This window comes from Anoplophora glabripennis, unplaced genomic scaffold (genome assembly GCF_000390285.2).
Source record: "Anoplophora glabripennis isolate ALB-LARVAE unplaced genomic scaffold, Agla_2.0 scaffold257, whole genome shotgun sequence".
Lineage (NCBI taxonomy): Eukaryota > Metazoa > Arthropoda > Insecta > Coleoptera > Cerambycidae > Anoplophora > Anoplophora glabripennis.
The window spans coordinates 163,710-181,994 of NW_019416380.1; the positions used below are offsets into that span (position 1 = coordinate 163,710).

Here is an 18,285-nt window from a genome sequence, read left to right on the forward strand (position 1 = left end):
ATAACAGCAAACGCATGTTTTACAAACGCTTTTTTTTAGTTATTATTTTATTTGGGTAAATTTAAATGGTAACAATGAATAAACAAAACATCAAGGATTTTATTTTTGTGCTTACTTTTGTTCTACACATTTTACTTTTCAAGATTTCAGTACCTAAAAATGCCAGAAATTTCACCATTTCTCGGCCAGGTATACCATTCATTAAAAAATGCATTAAAATCACAGGCAATGTAATTGGGCAAATATTGCTCAAAGGTGTCTGGATTTAAAGAAAAGATTTTTGTAGTAGAATTTGCAAAATGTATCCAAAAACAGGTTTTTCCTTGAAAGAAAATTCAAAGATTAGTAAAAAATATGTCTTAATAAAAATTATACTGAAACTCGATAAAGACCTATGAAATTAACACGAAAAAAGCTTTTTATTTATATTGCCAATGTGAGTGTAATAAAATTCTGTAACTTTAATATTATTTTTCCGAATTTTAATGAAATATAATAAACAAAAAATAATATACTGTTAAGGAGGTATATCGGGTTTACTAAAATGCACAGATGTACTTGAAATTTATATAGCGTATTACCCAGTGCTCCCTTTGTGCGTCGTATTTTTTGAAATTTTTTTTGAATCTAGGTTTTGAGATATTGTTGTTGAAAGTTGTTCATTTTAACATAGGTTGATATGGCGAAGATGGACGGTGCGGCTCTTTTTTTTGCCCATAACTGAGAAAAAAATGTAGAAATTGTGAAACAAAACTTTTCCATAGATAGTACACAGTATTATCTTTTTTTTTGATGTNCGTCGTGTCTTATCGGTTGCTTTAACTTCCTTATTTCTTAAAAGTTCCAAAGCAAGGGCGAGAGTGAATCAGATAAGGGCACCGCTTCAGGAAGGAGGCCGTGGAAAGGTTCTTCTAGATCCGAATCAAAAAATTGATCTGAAAGTGGTAACTATCTATATTTTACAGAAGAGGGGGTTGTTGTGTGTTCACGCCACAACACTGTTTTTTGTGCAGTGTCGAAGATTTAGTATTAATCAATATTTTCTATTTATTTTATGTGGTACTATACTACTTTTTTATATACAGGATGTATCTTTGGATGGGAGTTATATTTAATACAGAGGCTACCTTTGATTTTTAGAAACAAATATAAGTTTGTTTTCTCAATTTCCATCTCAAAGATATTACCTAAAAATTTAACAATGAAGGCACACAAACATACTATGACTAAATACTGAACTTCATTCACAACACAACACTTAGATTTATGTACAAAAAAATATTTTTTAAATAAAAACTAGAATTGATTTAAAAAATCATTTCAAGTATTGCAAAGATTAGAAAACATTTTACTTATTTTTTACTATGTACATTTTACAAGACAACAAAAACAATTTTTTATTTTATAGAACCATGCAAAAAAGACTGGTGCAGTGGCGGCGTAGACAAGTGTTTAAATGCAGCTTAAAACACGAATTATTTGATTAAAAGAATTATATTTTAGGTCAGTTTTCTGGGGAATACTCGATATTACCCCTGAAAAAACTGACTCTACTTAAAATTTCACCCGGTATGTTTTACTATTTGTGTTTTGTGTATTTGTGTGCTGCTTAAAACTGTATACACATTGTGCAGCTAGTGATATAACATGTTTGTAAAATTTAGAACCTGTGGGAAAATAAAATTATATTTGAAGAAGAACTTTTCCGTAGATAGTATACAGTATTATCTTATTTTTGATGTAAAACTAATGTAAGTTTTGAAAATAGTACAGATGTATTAATTAGAAACAGAAACCAATAATTGCATTTCTGTCTGACTTGAGCATTAATGTGGCAACGCCGCAATCAGCTGACAGCAAGGAGGCAATACTTGACTTGATAAAAACGAAATTGATTTCGAACATATACATTTTTCCTAAATCCCATGTACATTGTTATCAACAATAAATTATCCACAACAGATGATTTTTTGTAATGTTTTTAAAAAACTAGATTAATTAAAAAAGACTAGGAAGCTGTGATATATTTATAATAAAAAATACAGTTGATAAATCCTTTAATATATTTAATGGTTTATAAAAACATCGTAATCATTACCCAGCAATATTTAGGGTTACATAAAGTTTTCTTTACTTGATTAATATAATTAATAATACTTGAGATAAAAGCATTTGTACAGAATAACAAAGGAACATAAATATTTTTTAGCAAACTTTATATCTAAAAAATTAGTTATAGTTGCAAAACATTTGTAACATTACTAAGATAGATATGAAAAACACGAAATAGTGAGTAATAATGTAATTTCTATCACATAACCTTCAAAATTGCATCCAACATTTTCTTTGACTTGGACGAGAGATGGGCGCGAGTGTCATTTCATTTCTTTAGAACTAAATTAACATAATTATTTTCTCGTTGTTCACATGATTTACGGATTTTAAATAAAGGATACAAATCTTCGCGAGGATAATACGATATATTTGCTATATATAATAATTATATTTTACATAGTTTACATACAATACATTTTTGAATACGTATGCATCTTTACGAATTTGACGCGCAATATCTCCGATGTCCGAGGTCTGTAGGTTCGCAGTGTGTACAACTGCACTCGATTATTAGCACTGTTGCCACATCTACATAGTGTTTATGCGTTCATTAAAAATAATTTAAAACTACTTAAATATGATATTTTTATGTTGTTAATTTTCAATATGTATGTTATGTGCATATTGAGTAGATTTTTTTGCTATATAGATAATGTTTATCGCAAATAATAATAAGTTGGTAGCGGGTTTTAGTCCCATAAGAAAAGCATAGGACCCCCCCTGCTATCCTCACTTCCCTCGGACCCCGATATACCTCCTTAATTAATTTTATTTTTATTAAAATGAACCAATTTTTTTGTTGTTACATACATACTTAATAATAAGGAATAGTAGTAATTCTTTTACGACTTCATTTCTTTCTTGTAACGAATCTCCTACAATTTAACTTTTTTTGTTGGCTTTAAATAAAACCGCCAAAGCAAAAAATTTGATGTTATGAAACATTGGATTGAAAAACTTCGTGTCCGACAAAAACTTTCCATTGAGTTGCTCTGCTGGGTGACAACTGAGCGTAATTTACGAGATTTAGGGTGGTTTAGTTGTGGTGAAATTAGATACGTATACGAAGATTAACTGCAATAAAGAGATTTATGACCACAAAGATACACCCCGCAGTCAAAAGCAGTTCTTAAAAGATGTTTAACATACCAGTCGCGGTTATTGTGATAAATCTGATTTATCTCCACCCATGTTTGTTTTTTGAAGTTCCGTCTTTTTGCTTCCCAAATCAGTTAATTAATGGGCAGGACCCTCGATAGCGTTATAAACCTTTTGAGAAGGATTCGTGTCTCTTCATTTCAGCTATTACCTAATGAATATAAATGCAAGGAATATTCAGTTTGTGAAGGACTGGAGAAAATATCCTGTTTATTACAACATTTTTGAATTTTAAAAGTTTTCTAATTATTTTTTCTTTGAATAAAGTTGTCCACTTGTTTATTTTGTGTTAAATAATTAAAACAACAATAATCACGCACAACAATAATCACACAGGTACACAAAACAAAAAAAAAATGGTCAGCTCTTTTGATGAGCCCCTGATGTTATGTTTTCCACCCGCTGAACATGAATCTAGAAATGAGAAGGAATACGAAGAGGCAGACAATGACATTGAAATGATGAAAGAAGATGACTATATACCGTTGGATGAAAAGAAATATCCGCAAATGTTTAATCATTAGTTAAAAGATCTTATTAGCAACCTAGTTTTACCAAAAGTCGGAGCTAAATATTGAGCTAGGGGTGGTTATAGAGGAGGTTATGTGCAACGCAATGCTGCCAACCGCAGTAAATATCTCCACTAGCATGTAAATCAGAATGTTCGATTATTTTCTGAACATACCTCGTATATTTTGGAAGGTGATACAATTTAACCATTTCTTAATTGAGCATTTTCCTGAGGCTTCACAGGTTTACCTTTTTTGTATAATTTTAATTTGTGCATTTGTTTTTTGTTTAAAAATGGGGAAAAATAGTTATGTATGCTGTACGTTAAAGTGGCTCCATCTACTTTTTATTCTACATCAATAATAACTACATCTAATTTCGCTCCAGTCGGTCAAACAATAATGAAGTTATTAAAAAAAAAAATAATTGGAAATTTTGAACGCCGATAACATTTTGAGAAGTGACGAAGCATAAAAAAAATGAAAACTCGATTATCTCGAAAACTATCAATATTTTAACCATAACACAAAGTCCCGTTAATTTTTCACGTAGAATTCGATAATGCCATAAAAAATATAGGAAAACTGAACACCCTGTATATGCAAATATATTTTCATTTTGTGCAGCTCGAGAAAGTAGGCAACTATGTAGAAAAAAAGGTAAGATTTATCCCGTGTAATCAAATTCAGGAACTTCGTAAATACAAAAAATCAAATCATAACATTGTTTTAAAAACAAGTATCTTGTTTACGTTTTCTTTAATTCCGCACTAAAGCATCCAATATTACTTGAGCATTAAAATTAAATGCCGACACTCATTATCATCGTTTTATACCTACAGCCTACAGCGTCTACAGGGAATGCAAAACAAACCTCAATGTTATACCAAGCCAGTATACTCGCTTTGCTCCCTTATTTCTACGATTTCCAGCAAAATAACGACTATTTTCTCGTCAGTTTTTACCCCGGACTGAAGGGACTTAACGAGCGAACCTCCATGATCAATAGAGAAGATAATGGCGTACACACAACAAACGCGCAACCTTTGGCTTTTCACTGAATGAGGTTTAATGTCGACTGAAAGTTTTAAAATTCAGTTTTACGGTCCAGATGTAAATTAATAATGTTTATGTAAATGTTCAAAGATTTTAACGGGTTTGCGAGAAACATTCGTTAAGGGCGCATTCTAATTAAGCTGAGGGTTGGCCCGTTCAACCCTAAACTCATCAAAAGCGAAGGAGTTTTGAGTACAGGCTGCTCGACTTCTTCATATCATTGTGTCCCAGGAAGGTTAGTGTCGCGGATATATTTCCAGGGAAGTTTCTCCGTTTCTGTGCGGGATATATTAGAAAGAGACGTAGTAAAGTACTAATTAAATGCCATAATAAACACGTCTGCCAGTGTGGGTAAATTTACTTAACTAACTAACCTTACTTGTTGGTGTAGCCAAAATGGTGTTTACTGAAACCCTTTGTAAACTTTTGGGATATAATGTGAGGTAGATTTCTTCTTTCGGGTATTCTACGAGTACCACGTTGTACATTAACAATTTAAAAAATAAAAACGAAACTGTCGCGTCACAGTGAGAGAAAGTTTTTAGTTGTTAATTTTTTTACAATAACTCAACTAAATACATTTCAATATTTTTTTTTTACTGGAGTTATCTATCAATATACCTAATCTTATTTTTTGTCTAAAACATAGAGGTTACAAGAATATCTTAAACAGTCGTTTGTTTTTTCGTTGTGATACAGGGTGATCCATATTTTGATATTTTTTGAAGTTTAACACCCTGTATCTTTTTAACGAAGCGTCCTAGATAAAAACTTTATAGGAAATACTGCCCTTAAAATTCACCAAAGAATACGAGGGTTTTTGGTTACCATTTGTGAATCACCCTGTATTTTTTTGTTGGCAGAGATTTTGAAAAAGCACTAATATTTTTTAAATTCTAGTGTATTGTACTTCGCTGTACCTCGTAAGAAGAAAACATCGATTTCAATTTTGTACTTAAATTATCATTTACTGACAGTAGGTAATAACAAAATATTTGGCTGTATTCTAGTTTGATTAAAATTAACATTCTTGCTTAATTTGTAAATAAATTATTTTTCTTAATTTAGTCTAACCTACCTTTATCAAAAAGTTAGGATTTTGTAGTATACAATTTACAGGGTTGACTTATGTCAAACTAACAAATTGCCTTTAAAGTATTGTAGTCCAATAAAATGGTCCTTTAAATCACAATTTTGTCAACTCGCTTGAATTTTTGATACAAGTTAGTTTGAGGTATATAATAACAATAAGTGACAGTAATTTTTTTTCAACGAGTGAAAAAAGATAAAATAAAGGGGTTTTTCAAGATAACTCGAAATGGGTAAGAGCTAGAAAAAAAAATAGTATAAAAGTTATAGAGCATAAAATTCTACATAAAAATGGTCTATTGACTTTTTCTTGTACTATTAAAATTAACAGAGTTAGGGTGGCTAGAAGTTAAGGAATTATTTGAGAAATTAAAAAAAAAAAATCATAAGTAGAAAAATTGATGAATTTTATAATTTTATTTTCAATCTACTTTAAAAAATGTAACCAGTGGCGGAGTTATGGGTACTCAGACTCATTAAATTATAAAAAAAATTAATACTGCCCTACTGAAAATAAAAAATGATGCTGTTTTTAGATAGAAACAACAGTTTGTTATTGACAAAAACTGTACATTCACTTTTTTCCTAACTCTTATAGTTTCATGGTAAAATTGATTTTTCAGAAGGGTGCTTCTCGATTCTATCGATAAACTTTAGGAAGACGTTCCTTATAAAACCTAAAAAAATATAGTACCTATTAAAATTGGTCTTAGTCTCGAGTATGTGTGACTCAAATAAGCCTTTTTGTCTCCCCTTCCCTTGGGTTTAACCCATAGTATTAAAATTATTTTGTAGATGCTTCGTTTTTGAGATATAGGGTGTTTTTTTTAGAAAAAAAAAAGATGTTGATGAAAACAATAGAAATATTTAAGTACCTAACATCTAATGTGATTATGACGTAATGCGACAACGTAACGACCCTTGCAATACTCCTAATTTTTTTCAGGCTGTTTGTAGTCACTTCATTTACTTGTGTTGTGTACTTTTAAATAAAATAAGATGGCAAACAATACATGAAAATTTATTTGTAAATTGAAACAATCAAAAAATTACCAATTAATATTATACCTAGACAAAGCGAAAAGTGAATAAAAATGAAATGATTTAAAAAATATTTTGTTCAAAATGGGCGCCTCCGGACTGTAGACAAGCACGACATCTTCTAATTATGGAGGTAGTGGTCGATCGACACTGAATTGGAATTAATTCTCGACACGCTTGGACTATTCACTGTCTTTCAATTTTGCCATCAAACTATAAGAGATAGGAAAAAAAGTGAATGTACACTTTTTGTCAATAACAAACTGTTCTATCTAAAAACAGGCTTAAATAGCCTTCTTCATTTAGAATTTATTTAAAAAATTCGATTTTTTTTAAATCTTTAACGCCCTATATTTCGAAAATGAAGCGTCTCTGGAAAAAAAATTATACTTGATTTTTTTTCTTATATTTTTATGAGGAATATCTCCTTATAGTTTGTCGACTTAATCCTGAAACACCCTGTATACCTCAAACTAACTTACATAAAAATTTCAGGCAAGTTGACCAAAATTGCGATTTAAAGACCCATTTAATTGGACTATTAGCTTAGCTTCCGCAACAGTTTTATAATATCTATGTAGGTACCTACGTATTATTTGAACATGCATTCATTAACAATGATTTTTTAATTACCGGCGGAATATCCAGTACAGTAATCCACCTTCCAAGCACATAAAGGACTTTAAAAAGCAAAAAATCCTCCGGAACAAAGCACCAACTTAATCCAGACAGAGCTGAACAGCTCACGGTGGTGATGCCGCGCTTTTTATTTATTCTTCATCTAAATAATGTTAATTAAAAAGTTCGGGATAATTAAGGGAGAACCGTCACGATTTAATTCAGCACCGGGATAGTCGAATTCTAACTTTTCGTTTATAAATACGCCTTGTAAATGTCCGCTTTTTGTTCCAGAAACAGGATGGGGCAGCCCCGTTAGCATAGAGTACATGAACCTCGCTCTGGCTCTCGTCATATACTCCGTGAGGTACCCAGCGCTTTTTTGGTCGACAAACAAGTGTCTAGGGTTGATTTTTTCATTCCAACTCCTGATAAATGGGCTGCACACGCTGCTTTCCTTCGCAGGCATGTCAATTTTGTACAAGGTAAGTCTGGAAAATTCGTAAGTTTTGGGAATAGCAATGATGTGGGTTTTCTTACAATATTAGTACCCTTTAAAACATGTTCTACATTTACCAGTTTTTACCAACCTTTCTATATTATCGGCATTCGCCTGTATGCATTATTTATCATGTCGTGATGCGAACATCTCCATTAAACATTCAATTGTTTGCAGGTGCACGTCGTCGGGGTATGGAAGGCTCTTCCCCTCCTGAAACACAACTCGAGGGTGTACAACTTCGGCAACCCCACGCCATTTTTGCTCAACTCGCAAGTGACGTTTGCCATGTATATTTTATCAACGCTATTGGTTCTGGCCTCTAGCATCGTGCTTTACTTCTACGGTCACACGAGGTGAGTCGGGACATTGTGTATTATTTAAGAGATAGGTCGGTGGGAAAGATGGAAGTGATAGAGAGCGTCTGGCGTTGGTTGTTTTCTTACAGGGTGTAAATAAATAAACGCCAAGGGATTAAGGGGGTGATTTCTCGTTGAGAATTAAGTGCGTGGCTCTTATGGAAAAGGAACCTAAAAAGTACCGATGGTCTATCAGAAGTTACGTGAGAGGGATAAAGTAAGCCATAGAAATCCATGTGATAGACAAGGATGGCTATAATGAAGGCGTCTAATAGTCAACGCCCATTTCGCCCTTCCACAAATAAGAAGTGGATCTTATTTGTCCATCGGTACTTTCCTACCCTGTATACTCTTATGTGATGAGGAATAATTATGTTGATGTATAGATCAGGGCGGATCTGTTTTGAGGTGGATGTGAGCAAATTTTTGCTGGAATATCTTCAGTACAACTCACATAATAAAAGTGTAGATCCTTAGATCTGGGCGAGGCCCGGAACATTTTCAAAAATGTTTAAAAAATTTAAAAAAATACCTATTTTATCTAAGTTTTTTTACGTATATGTTGGAACCTATGCATTTTGGAAGAATATTTAAGAGGAAAAAGTTTTAGAATTTGCACAGTATACTGTAAGTTAAAAATGTTTAAATTTATTACCGATGTTGCAAAATAGCAATAATTGATGAAAAAAAAGGCAAAATAATCAAGTTTTTTAGATAATTTTTTAAAAATATTTTAATTGCTCCGAGGGCATCCTAATTTTGGTTAAAATAACTTTAAATAAAACAACACACCAAACTTCATTAAAATCGGTTCGATGGTTTTCGCAAAATAATTTTTTGAAAAAATTTTTTCGAATGTTCAAAATGTTGCACAGCCTCAAATAAAGTTTCTAAATATTTGAACATTTTTTTACATAGAAAAAATCGGTTGATTAGGACAGCCACAGTAAATTTTTAAAGTTAACCCCCTTTTTTTATTTTTAATCAATTAGATTACATTTATCAATTTGCAATTTATTTTTTTTCAAAAATTATAATTTTAAAGTACTATTTTTTCTTAATTTTATCTGTATTTAACAAAAAAATTAATTTTCAAATAAAAAATTATTTTTAATTTGTTTCGTGAAAAATTATTTTAATAATTGTAATAATTATCACTAAATACATTCATATTCAGAGTATTGAAGTACATATAATAATAATAAGAAAAATAATAATAATATTTATTTTAATATTTTATTTTTGATTTTGTTTGTGTTTTGTTTGTGTGTTATGATTAAATATTATTTGTGCAATTTTGAATATTCATTTGGGCGCCTTTTGTTGTGTAGAATGTTATTTGTGCGTGTTTAAATCAAAATTTTCTTTGAATGTAGGTTCTCTTAATAAAATTTAATAATTACAATGACAAATATAGACGAATTGTACTTCCTTACCTTCGTTTTGCTAAACTCTCCTCCGGCAGCTTTACCTTGCATGAATAATGTTAACAGTGTAGGTTCATTTTTAACAGTGTAGATAGGAATGTTTATTGATAATTTCTACACTATCCCTCAAAAACACTTGTTCATTTAACAGCATGAGATCTTACCTCAGAGAAGCGGTTCTATGTTGTTTTAAATTTACCTTTACTATTCATTTTTTTGTAAGAAGCATTGAATAAAAGCAAAATTTCAACTATTTTCACAATATGACATTTATTAAGTATTAATTTTTAAATTCCGAACAATATGGTGATAAACACAGAAACTAGATTTTTTTTTATAGACTTTTACATGACTAAATATCGGAGAAATTCCTTAACTCTATCTAACATGATATGAAAAGTATTTGGTTAACCAATTATTAATGTTTTAAAAGTTTTATGAAACAAATTAACTTATATTACGAACATCGAAACTAAACTAATTCTTAAACTAGGAAATGTTCAAAACTGTCATTTTTAATTTTACCCACTGAAATTGTTTATGGTTTGAACTGAAGTTTTCTATTTCACAAACTGTTTTTAGTTCAAATTCGCAACACTTTACTTTATGTTTTTGGAGAATACGCTTATGCTTATGCAACTGGACTTACGTTTATTTCTGTCTGCTTCTGAATTTTCGATCGTCACTCTAACCTCACATTAGTTGTGGTTTGTCAGCTGTACTCGTTCATTGAAGATGGCTGTTGGGTCTGAGTAGATTGCTTCCTGGTGTTTTTGATGTTATTTTCGGGAGCCACAGCACAACATGCACCTCGGACCAACCTCTCTTTTCCATTTGTTTACTTCCCAACGATCCTCTGTTGTTTTCCGGTACAAGGTAAATTTTCTGATTTGTCCCTTTTTTATTGGTCACTCGTATCCATAATATTAGTTTCTAATTGCGCAATTTCTCCCACATATTGCGATGAATTTTATTTTAATTAACCTACGGCGTAATTTATATTTTATATCTGCGTAGTAAATTTTATACATCTTAAACTAATTTACAATAAATTTTTATATGACTCTGCATGACAAATTTTTATAATAAACTTCTAGCCTATGTGTTTTCTGATACTATAATATTTGAATTTTCTTTTGTACTAGATTATTTAACGTTTAGTTATTCGTAAAATTGTTAAATTGGCCCTTCTTGTGGCATTTTTATTTTACTTTCATGCTTCCACTTCGAACCTAAACTTTATTTTCTTGACATGCTTCTCGTTAACAAGGAATAAGTAAAATTTTGACTGATAATGTTTTAGTTTTTATATGAAATAACTATGAAAGGAGATTTTTATTTTTCTTTAAAAGTAATTTGTCTTTCTTAGAGTCTACATTATAATTTCATGAAATTTTCTCTGCTATTACTCGGTGTCGTTTCTTGAGATACAGTGTGTTCATTTCAATATATACGTAAACAAATTTTTTCATTGAAAAAATGCTATAGCATAGGTTAAAATATACAGTATATTTAATGCATAAATAATAAACTTTGTTTATAACAAAATATGTGCAAATTAGACATTTGGGTTTGCGATATTCGAATTCCTTGGCTCGCGAGACATCGAATTAAAAAAAGGATCGAAATTGGTCCATTAGAAGCCGAGATAATGCAATTTTTTTCGTACCTTTGCATTTTGAACCTCCAAATTCAGTCTCAGAACGAAATTGCCCTCCCCCTCTTTTAGTGTTTTGAGTCACTTTTCGCGCGTGCGAGCGACAGGTTTTTTCCGCTGATTTATCTATGTTGCCGATAACTTATGGATATGAAATTTTTCTCCAGCTTAGAACTTGGAAAAACGAAGCCACTGGATGAAAGATTATTGCTAAATTGTTTATAAATTAACGGTAAATGCCGATAAACTTTGACCGCTTATATCTCGAGAACCAATAAACGGAATTTAACTTTTTTTTAAAAGAAGCGTCTTTCCAAGTACTTTAAAATTATAATTTTTGAAAAAAACTAAATTGGAAATTGATAAATGTAATCTAACTTTAAATATTTACTATGGCCGTCCTAATCAACCGATTTCCGTTTTTCAAAAAACATTTTAAAGGTCGAGCGGTCTTTTCTATGTGAAAAACTTTTCAAGTACCTGGATGCTTTATTTGATGCCATGCATCATTTTGAAAATTAATTAATAGCATCAAAATGAGTTCCGAAGTTTATATCTTCACACTCGAGTTTTTTTTATGGAGATGTCCATTATCTGTCGACCATTTACAACAAAATATTCATTTTAATACCCATATCATTGATTTTGGAACGAATTTATTTTTATTTTGCTCAAAAACTATTACATTTACGGAAATAATTAAATAAATTAAATTTGTTTCAAATAAATAACCATATTGGCGATAGAAGAAATATTATGAAAGTAATTAATTGTAGGGATGATTACTTCCACTCCAAGCAAATGAAGAGAAAGATCAGGAAATTACTTTTTATTAAAAAAGAGAGTACGTAATTTCATTTTTGTTACTTTCTCCATATTTAAAGAAACAAGTAAGATCGGTATATTTTTTTAAATGATGATGTTAATTTGCGGGGAATGTCACCAAAGTGCTGCCTTAGCATCACGATTGAATGCCCATCGTTTTCCTTTAGGATTTCATCCCGCAGCTTGTTTTTGACTGTTTCTGGAAAATTTATGATAAAGGTGTAGAGTAAAGTAGAGATTAGTCCAATTAACTAAGCCTTTAAATCGAAATTTTGCCAACTTGGCTGAATTTTTGATATGAGTTAGTTCCACCCCCGGCCAAGGGTGGAAAAAGATAAAACAAAGGGCTTTTTCAAGATAACTCAAAAAGGGTAAGAGCTAGAAAAAAAAGTTTTTCAAGAAAGTTGTAAAGCAGACAATTCTACATAAAAATGGCCCCTTAACCTTTTCTTGTACTATTACAATTAACAGAGTTAGGGAGGCTAGAAGTTAAGGGAAGATTTCAGAAATTTAAAAAAAATCATAACAAACAGAAAAATGATTGAATTTTGTAAATTTTTTTTTCAATCTGCTCTAAAATATGTAACTTTTCTTTTCAGAGAAATAGATATATTTTTTAATTTTTAATAAGAAAGTTATAACAAAAAATCAAATTTTTAATCGTTAATTTTAATGATTTAACAAAATTAAATTTCTGAAATCTTCCCTTAACTTCTAGCCTCCCTAACTCTGTTAATTTTAATAGTACAAGAAAAAGCTAAGAGACCATTTTTATGTAGAATTGCCTTCTTTACAACTTTTTCTAGCTCTTACCCTTTTTGAGTTATCTTGAAAAAGCCCTTTGTTTTATCTTTTTCCACCCTTGGCCGGGGGTTGAACAAAAAATTACTCTCACTTATTGCTATAATATACCTTAAACTAACTCATATCAAAAATTCAGCCAAGTTGATAAAATTTTGATTTAAAGGCTTAGTTAATTGGACTAAGATTTAACATTTCGACTTTCAGATTTCACGTCTGATGCTTCTGATTCCAGAGCAACAGGTCATTGTAAAGTATTCAGAATCCTGTATCAGCTTATTCTAACAACAGAAATGGTCTGATCGAAATAATTTTTATCAACTATAGTTCATTTTTTCTAATTTTTCTGGAAAAAGGTTTTTTTCTGTCACCTACGTTTTAAAAACTTTTTTTCTTCTTTCAACGAACTGGTCAATAATTTTTGCAGCATGTCTAGAATATTCCTGGTATTTTTGGAAAAAAACAAACTCTTTCGTCTAGCCGGCATTTTCCGATACACTTGTTCGTGCATTTTACATCGTTGACTGACATTTACTGTTAACCTTTCAACCGTGATTGCGAAACTGTGGGAACGAATTCATATTAAAAGCGATGCAGAAACATCCTTGAACGGATCTCCTCAACTTGTATCTAATTTTTCTAGATTTAAGGCCGGCTTGCATTCAGCAGTCGCTGTTCCCATCGCTCTTTAGGGGCACTAAACTTTGCACCGAGGATTCGCGAGCGGTGCGGAGATTCTCTAATGGTTCTTTCATTGATTCCACCCGTCGCTGTTGAACAGGGTTTGTGCCGCGTCGGTAAACATCGAGCTTCAAGGAATCTAATCGTTACATTCTTCCTTTGTGATGTATTAATTAGTGAATGTAGTAAAGTCGGAATTGGCTTTACAATAGCAAGTAAATTATAAAATGTGTATAAATTTTAGCTTCTGTATGTTTTTTCCATAGCAAGTACTAGAGTCTGCTTTATACAACTCAAGTCAACCGCAAAGGTAGATAAAGTAGATACTAAAACACAAATCTTTGAGTATTTTTGAGAGTTGATTCTGAATCTCTTTAACTTCTTCGAAGATACAAGGATAGTGATCAGGCGTTTCACGTCAACGGGCACAGTGGGCTGCCCAGAATAAAAATGCATCAATATTGACGTTCGACGTGTTAAAAGCTTCGTATTTAAAAACTCTATCGAATGCCGTCTGGTGATTTTAAAAAACAGCATAGCGGTTCCAATACGGCGTCCGCAATCATGGAAAATTATTTTTAATGAGCAATATTGATAGATAAGAAACATAAAAATATTGTATTGTGGACTGAATCACCATATCCATACGTTTTTGGGGTTGCTGATTTCGAATTCAATATTCGTTAAACCCCATCTGGTTACTGTTCGTCCCCAACCTTAAAAATACTTCAAATCGTTGAAATAATACGATTCTACGATGAGTAACACTCTCTAACCACCACAAATTGTGTTTTCGGGATCGCTGAACCCAATTTTGATATCAATATAACTTCAACCACTCAGAATTCGTGCCTAACCTCAAAAAAGTAGCGCAAATTGCTAATATCGCACTTTTCTACGTTTAGGAATGAAGTGTAACTATAACTAACATATCTTTATATTTTTGGGGTCACTGAATCGAATTCCTACATCCGTTTGAACCCAACTAGTCACTAACCTAACCTCAAAAAATATTCCAAATCACTAAAATGACACTTTTTCTGCTTGAGTTATAAAGTCTGATCACAATATCACCAAAATCGCTTATAATCTATTACAGGTAAAGAAATTAAAGTCGATTATTATATCCGATTGATCTGTTATTTACAAAAGTTACCTCCAAGCCGTATCACTTATCTAACCCTCTCGTGGTAGTTCCAATATAGCGCCTGAAGATACACATAAAAAACACGAAATATTGGATAGCATCACTCAAACGCTACTATTTTTCAAAAAGTCTCTGGTGCGCTGACACTGATTAGGGTTTTGATCAAACCATTTTAATTTCTGAGTTAGTTGACTGAATCCACATACTGACACAAATTTCGAAATAGTATTTGCCTAACCGATTAAGGCTTAGTTGGGTTCAAACGGATGTAGGAATTCGATTCAGTGACCCCAAAAATATAAAGATATGTTGGTTACAATTCATTCCTAAGCGTAGAAAAGTGTAATCTAAGCAATTTGCGCTACTTTTTTGTGGTTAGGCACGAACTCTGACTAGTTGAAGTTATATTGATATCAGAATTGGTTTCAGCAATCTCGAAAACATAAATTGTGGTGGTTAGAGTGTGTTACTCATCGTAGAAACGCATTATTTCAACGATTTGAAGTATTTTTAAGGTAAGGGACAAACAGTGACCAGATGGGGTTTAACGAATATTGAATTCGAAATCAGCAACCCCAAAAACGTATAGATATGGTGATTCAGTCTACAATACAGTATTTTTATGATTCTTATCTATCAATATTGCTCATTAAACAGAATTTTCCACAATTGCGGACGCCATATTGAAACCGCTATGATGTTTTTTTAAAATCACCAGACGGCATTCGATAGAGTTTTTAAATATGAAGCTTTTAACACGTTGAACGTCAATATTGATGCATTTTTGTTCTGGGCAGCCCACTGTGCCCGTTGACGTGAAACGCCCGACCACTATTCTCGTATCTTCGAAGAAGTTAAAGAAATTCAGAATCAACTTTCAAAAATGCTCAAAGATTTGTGTTCTAGTAGATGTCGAACAAACAATAATATCTAAATAAACAAATTTTATTAATTTCACGAAGAATGCAATCAAAGTGAAAAGTATTTGGTACGTTTTTTAATCCGAACGGCATTCTTATGAATTCAAAATGTCCGTGTTCTGTATAAAAGCAGTTTTGAAACTGATTGCCGGAAGTTAGGTCTAAAGTGGTAAAACAGATACTTCTTCCTTATTTGTCGAGAATGTCAGTGATGTTAGTTAGGAATTAGTCCAATCTAGGTAGAAGACCTTACAAAAAATACCACTTGGAAACAAAAAATATGGTGATATAGGAAAAAAATTCTAAGAAAGATAGTGTTTTTTTCCTGTCGCTCATAAACGGCGAAATTCATAAACGTCAAGATAAACGGTTTTTCGCTAGTAAAAAAAAACTTGAATTCCAATCGAAAAAAGTTAAAAAACCTATCGACTCATATTTTTAAATATATTGATTGCTATATTACTTTTCGGGATAAATATATCGAAAAAACCGTAAAAAATCGACTTTTGTTTGTTATTGCTGAATTTCTTGTAAATTAAGGTTTAGAAACTTGTTACTTGCTGTAAATGTAGCAAGCAAAAAAGTGTATTTTTTTCAATTAAAAAATATTAAAAAATTTTCGAAAATCGGCTCTTCTTGGTCGACGAATAGTCGCAGAGAAACGAATCAGGGCTCATTTTTTTTCTTAAGAGTTGTACTTTCATTTTAAAAAAGAGATAATGATTTTATTCATTTCAAGTTTCAAAAACTGCTTTTATACAGAACACGCACATTATGAATTCATAAGAATGCCATTCGGATTAAAAAACGTACCAAGCATTGTTCACTTTAATTGCGTTCTCTTGAACATATCAATAAAATTTGTTTAGTTTATTTAGATATTATTGTTTGTTCGACATCTACTAGAACACAAATCTAAGGATTTTTCAAACCCTAAGGAACGCTAATTTAAAAATTCAGTTAGATAAATTAGAATTTATTTGGAAAAATTTGGAATCCTTGAGACACTTTGTCACTCTTGGCAGAATCAATCCAAATCTTGACAAAATTAATGCAAAAAAAATCTTAATTCCCCAGGCACGCAAATAAAATCATTTTTAGGCCTATTGGGTTAATGTAACAGCTGTATATTTATAACAATACATCAATTAAAAGACTTAACTCAAGCACAATAGTATTTAAAAATGGCATTAATTCCTAAGGGCATTATATTTTGCATACGGCTAGTTTTTTACTAGTAAATAAAGTAAAAAAATGTTCTGCGATAGCGGAATAAAAATTCGGGAAATGGACGGAAAACTGCAAAAAAAACTATTAAATTAAAAGCTGTAATGTGTTTTTAAACGTAATGTACAATTTACACTACATATTTTTGTGCAAAACGATTCCTTTATTAATTTACTGACGAGTGAGGCGTATTTCCAAAATAACGGCCACCACATCGAACGTAGATCAATATTTGACGCACACACTTTGTTCACCAAAACGAACCGCAAAGTGGTCCTCCACGCAACAAAACCAAACTCCTCGCTACCGAAACGGGCATCAGGTGTGCGTCGAACAACGGCCATCCAAGCTAAATACTCACGCATTATGCTTTCAGGTTTAATGCCTTCCTGAACCAAGAACGCGAGCGCAAAGTGATAACCCTCAAAGAGGAAGGCAACGGCAACTTATGGAGCTATTTCACACACTGTGCCGCCCTCTGTGTGCTGCTGTCCATAGGGATATGCAACGCGCCCCTCATCCACGATTACACCGTCGTGTACAAGGGTAGCCTGGACGACATCACCCTGATCTGCATCATCGGGGGCATCCTCCACCTCTTCTTCTGGATCGTTATATGGCTCTTCCTGACTATAAAGCAGAAGTGGACGTTTAAGCTGAGGATCACGGTGAGTGTTTACCCTCTCAGTCTACGTGCGGTGCTCGAGATGGAGCACTATGTAGTTTTAAAATTATTGCACTCTTTAATGAACACTGGAAATGTTCCACAAAGACAAGGGTTGATAAATTAGTCACTAGCTTTTTTACAAATTTGAAAAGGATATTTTTTAGATGAAAATAAGCAAAAATGGTTATACAGGGTGTAACTAAATAAGTGTAAAACATTTAAGGGGGTGATTCCTCATCGAAAAAAAGCTAGGATCTTTCATATAAAGAAACTTCATTGGAGCATTCCTTGTTAAGATACAGCCCCTTAAAGGGGGTATACATAAAATTTGTTTAACAATTTTTTTCACAAGCACTAAACAAGTTACAATATTGAAATTAACCTGACATTTTCTACTACCAAAAAGACACTTGGCCAGTAATTTATTTGGTTTACCCCATGGTTGTAAGGGGTGGAAAACGCAACCCCTAAAATTTATTTCCAACGTAA

At 31.9% G+C, this 18,285-nt stretch overlaps 1 protein-coding gene across 2 annotated transcripts in view; it reads left to right on the plus strand.

Moving 5' to 3' along the window:
* LOC108905300 (protein tincar) overlaps positions 1-18,285 on the plus strand; it is a 224,274-nt gene that overhangs the window by 142,140 nt on the left and 63,849 nt on the right. For both annotated transcript variants that reach the window (XM_018708107.1, XM_018708108.1), the window contains exons 6-8: positions 7,881-8,071; positions 8,263-8,441; positions 17,506-17,797. In XM_018708107.1, coding sequence (XP_018563623.1) covers positions 7,881-8,071; positions 8,263-8,441; positions 17,506-17,797 — 662 coding nt within the window. The remainder of the gene's footprint in view (positions 1-7,880; positions 8,072-8,262; positions 8,442-17,505; positions 17,798-18,285) is intronic.